A 4,674-nucleotide genomic window follows, 5' to 3' on the forward strand; every position below is an offset into this window, starting at 1 on the left:
GAAGCTGATGATATAGAAATGGAGGGACATGAATTCTATTTGGCTATATCTGACATTCACTTATTATTATTTTTGTTTTTTGTGCTTATTTAAAAATTTTGTAAAAGGAAACAAAAAAATTCAAAAGTTGCATCAGTTAATTTTGATTTTTTCCTGTTTCTCTACGGACAATTTTATTTTTGTGGCACATATATAGAGCAATTATTGTGACAGAAATAAACAAATGTTTGGAAGTATAGTCATTAATTTTGTACAAAGTAGATAAACTAAATAATAGTTAATTTTTTTTTTCTTTTAAAAAAAGGGATTAGTCAGAAATGAGAAGGGCGGAGATCCCTTTCTCCCGTGATTTTTACTTGAAAAGCCTGAGTCTAGTGTAACCATTTAACCAACTAAAATAAGAGACACACCCAAACTAAACACACCATTTTTTTTTCATTTTATTTATAGTTTTATATTGGCAGCAAAAACAAACTAATATTTTCCGGAAAAGGAAATCACACCAAGCATTCGACTGATTCTTGTAATGGGTTGTCGAGATTTTCTTTCTTTCTGTTTTTGGTTCTAATTTTTCTCATTAGTTTGTTTGATTGTGTTTTGTTTTGGAAAGCTGATTATCATTATTTTTGTTGTTGAAGGTTTTGGACTTTGGGGGATGAATTGAAGATAGGGCTTTTTATGTGGTTCTGATTTGGAATGTGAATGGGAATTTGGGTAATTGGAGTGGTGCATTGAATTGGATCGGAGTGAATTTTTATTTTAATTTTTTTTGGGAATAATTAGCCGATGAGACGGCGATGTGGTGTGTATTAGAGAAATGGAGGTTAGATCTGACGGCATTCCGGTTCGGTGCGATAAGATTCCGGCTCCGGTGATTCCCAGGACCCGTTTACAGGTCTGGTTCATTCGTGTCTGCTCCAGCATTTTGCTATGGACGTGTTTGGTTCAGCTCGTGGCCGTTGGGGAGCTATGGCATCCACATTTTTTTACCAATATAACGAATCGGATATCTCAGATTGCCATGGTTCCGCGTGCCATTCAATCACCACCACCTCTTCTTCCAGCAAGTGAGTTTTTTTTAATGTTCTCTTTTAATTACGCTAATGCATTAATTTGATTTTTGAAAGTTAAGAATGTAAATAGTGTACATGGACTTGTTTTTCATTTGGGGTGTGAAAATCCAGTTAGAGATGGAGAAAAGGAACTTTTTAAGGTTGAATATTTAATGTTAATTTAGGACCATGTAAGGTAGAACAGTTTTTATTGGAGAAGAGAATTTTTTTGCTCAATAATTATTTTCGTGGGTTAAGACCTCATTTGGTAGGTTAAGTGCATGCTAACTCTAGAGAATGTATGTGTAAAAGAATGGTTAATAACTCAAAAATTTTGAAACTCACTGCACAATTCCCTTGGCCCCTGGCTATCATTTTACTTTCGATAGTTTAGCTGAAAAGTCAAGCCTCTATTATAGGCTGACTAGCGATGGCATGTGATGAGACGATGAGATTTTAATTTTGGTGGTTGGACACTAAACATAGATCAAGAAAGACCCTGAAGCCCATTATGTAATCAGGGAAGGTAGAAAGTCAGAAAAGCTAACAGTCTACGGAGCTGACAGAGCTTCCAACATCCTCTTCTTCTGTTTTTCATTTTGGCAACAAGAATGTGAAACCACATAGGTTCACATCTTGGAAGGCAGTTGCAAAGTTTCAGTGTGAATAAAAATATTTTTCACTTACCCCTACTCCAAATTTAGTCCTGACAGAATATTAGTTTTTATCAGGAAAATCATGTTTCTTTTATTGTAATTTTTATGAATTCATGGTGTATTGATTGTTTATAAAGAAAAGCATGTTTGTTTGAAGAGGGATTGGTCATACCAGAGAAAACTTTGTTTTGTGGTCATCAGTGATGGAAGATTTTCTTGTGTAAATAAGATAAAGCTCCATGAAATTTTATTGAATTCTATATTTTAGATTGATCTATTTTTCACTCATTTTCTTTTGGGTGAATACTAAGGTCTTGAGTTCTGAGTTTTGCAGGAAAATATAAAAGTAATGGTTTTCTCAGGGTGTCCTGTAATGGGGGCTTAAATCAAATGCGTGCAGCGGTTTGTAATTTTTCATTCTTTTATATTTTCTTTTCTGTTACCTCTAGTTTTGACAGGCAATTTTGCATTTTAGATCTGTGATATGGTGACGGTTGCTCGGCTTTTGAATCTTACATTGGTTGTACCAGAGCTTGATAAGACATCTTTCTGGGCTGATCCTAGGTACTATCCTTGTTTAATAGATGCTGAGTACTTGGCTTAATCTTTCTGTTACATGGCTTCTTTGGAGTTGTAAACTCTTGGTTTTTTTTTTCAGTAATTTTGAAGATATATTTGATGTGAGGCATTTCATTGATTCACTGAGAGATGAAGTTCGTATTGTCAGAAGACTGCCTAAGAGGTTTAATAGGAAACACGGTCACAAACCCCTTCAAATGCCTCCTGTTAGTTGGTCAAACGAAACCTACTATTTGCAACAGGTTATACTTTATTAAATTTTCTGTCAATTTTCAATATGCTTATTTTTTTTTATATTCATCATAGCATTTGTGATATGGGTTCATCATTCACGAACTGGCTGATGGCTGTTGATGATGCGTATCAAATTCAAAAGTTGTATATTATTTGTTTGGATATTTGAGTTTCATATGTCCGGAGATTGGTGGTCTCTATATTAGGAGAGGGTATGACAACTGAGCTGCTCCATCAAAACCCCCTTGTGATTGTAACTGATGTAGTAACCAAAGCATCACATACATTTCCAAATAGTTTTATTGAAAGTTACCCAAAGCTGTAGGGCATGAAGCATCAGCCCTTTCTTTCTTTTTCATTTTTCTTATAAAACTAAATTTGGATAAACAGATTCTGCCACTCTTCAAGAAGCATAGGGTGTTGCATTTCAACAAGACAGATGCACGTTTGGCAAACAATTGGATTGCTCTTGATCTTCAGAAACTTAGGTGTCGTGTTAATTTCCAGGCTCTAAAATTCACTCCCCAGATTGAGACGTTGGGATACAAATTGGTTCGGATACTTCAGGAAAATGGGCCCTTTGTGGCTTTGCATTTAAGATATGAAATGGACATGTTGGCTTTCTCAGGCTGTACTCGTGGTTGTTCAGAGAAAGAAGCTGAAGAGCTCAAACAAATGAGGTATGTCGTATATAGAAGGCATTGCGATTGGAGTTCTCAGTTAAGAACTGAAAGTGATTTTTTGTTTGTTGAAATGTTATGCTTTCTATATAACAATTGCTTGAAAGCATGCATGGGTTGAAGTAATCAGCACGATCATGTATAAAGCCTTTAGGCTTAGCTGACTAGTGATGATAGTTCTTCATTCATGTAAAGGCACTTGGCAGAGCAGTTTTTAATGTATATGTTAAACTGAAATTAGTGCATGATTTTCTGTCATATTTCTAATTTCCACCTGATTGAACCTTTTATTCAGGTATGCATACATCTGGTGGAGAGATAAAGAAATAGATTCTGAATTGAGAAGGTCGCAAGGTTTGTGCCCTCTGACACCAGAGGAGGCATCAAGAGTTTTGCAAGCATTGGGATTTGACAGGGACACACAGATCTATATAGCAGCTGGTGAGATCTATGGTAGTGAACGGAGACTTGCAGGGCTAAGAGCTGCATTTCCACAAATTGTGAGTTTGTCCTCATAGTATGATTGCTACTGTTTTTTCCCTTAAATGTTAAGCAGCTAAGGATAAGCTTCTTGACAGTAGTTAGTTTGCTTTTGGTGTTTTTGTTTGTTTAAGATCTCATACCTCATTATCATGAATTGTCTCAGATTAAAAAGGAAATGTTGCTTGCCCCTGAGGAGTTGCAACAATTTCAGAATCATTCATCTCAGATGGCTGCTTTAGATTTTATGGTTTCAGTAGCCAGCAACACATTCATTCCAACCTACGATGGGAACATGGCTAAACTTGTTGAAGGTCACCGTAGGTGTGTAAGAACTTTCTCAACATGGGTTTTATGTGATCAAAATGGGACATTACTCCTAATGACATTTCCTGCAGGTTTCTGGGGTTCAAAAGAACTGTCTTACTAGATCGGAGAAAACTTGTGGAGTTGTTGGATATGCAACAAAATGGGACATTATCATTGAATGAGTTTGCCGTTGCTGTTCAATCGGCACATGAGAAAAGGATGGGACAGCCAAGTCAACGCAGAGTAATTGCAGACAAGCCAAAGGAGGAAGATTATTTTTATGCAAATCCTCAAGAATGCTTGTGTGAGAGAACAAGCTGCGATGACTTGCTCAGCCCTGATAACTCAACTGCAATTGGGTGACTGCAAGCAAAACCAAAGTAATGGATTGATACCACGTAAGGGTTTCCACACAGTAGGTTAAAACAACCTACATCTTTTAACAGAGATAGCCTTTGATTACCCTGTATACCCACACCCAAGAGTTTTGTAGGAAATGCTATTAAAAGGAAGGATGATTGAGTTCACATTTGAGCATCTAAGTTGTGGTGTTCCATTTTTTTTCCTTCGTGTTTATACCTATATATTTGTTTATTCATGAGTGTTCAAAAGTGCACTTCAATTTTACACAACATAATCGAGAATTGAAAATTTAGCCCCAGTTGATCTTCATGAGGGCATGTT

The 4,674-nt window shown here is 36.2% G+C and overlaps 1 protein-coding gene across 2 annotated transcripts; it reads left to right on the forward strand.

Annotated features, from left to right (window-relative positions):
- Positions 1-327: 327 nt before the first annotated feature.
- Positions 328-4,674, forward strand: LOC133822928 (rhamnogalacturonan I rhamnosyltransferase 1). Of its 2 annotated transcripts, none has more exons than XM_062255397.1 (9): positions 328-530; positions 639-1,067; positions 2,043-2,110; positions 2,184-2,272; positions 2,367-2,529; positions 2,912-3,201; positions 3,497-3,701; positions 3,848-4,005; positions 4,080-4,674. In XM_062255397.1, the coding sequence occupies exons 2-9, from the start codon at positions 818-820 to the stop codon at positions 4,351-4,353; spliced, it is 1,497 nt and encodes a 498-aa protein (XP_062111381.1). In that variant the 5' UTR covers positions 328-530; positions 639-817; the 3' UTR covers positions 4,354-4,674. The 2 variants fall into 2 exon arrangements, with proteins under 2 accessions (XP_062111381.1, XP_062111380.1); XM_062255396.1 differs by having other exon boundaries at positions 328-523.

This window comes from Humulus lupulus, chromosome 3 (genome assembly GCF_963169125.1).
Source record: "Humulus lupulus chromosome 3, drHumLupu1.1, whole genome shotgun sequence".
NCBI lineage: Eukaryota > Viridiplantae > Streptophyta > Magnoliopsida > Rosales > Cannabaceae > Humulus > Humulus lupulus.

Coding starts and splice junctions, on each gene's coding strand:
- LOC133822928 (XM_062255397.1), top strand. CDS start 818: ATGGAGGTTAGATCTGACGGCATTCCGGTTCGGTGCGATAAGATTCCG. Junction 2,530..2,911: donor AAACCTACTATTTGCAACAG/GTTATACTTTAT, acceptor TTGGATAAACAG/ATTCTGCCACTCTTCAAGAA. Junction 3,702..3,847: donor GAGCTGCATTTCCACAAATT/GTGAGTTTGTCC, acceptor GAATTGTCTCAG/ATTAAAAAGGAAATGTTGCT.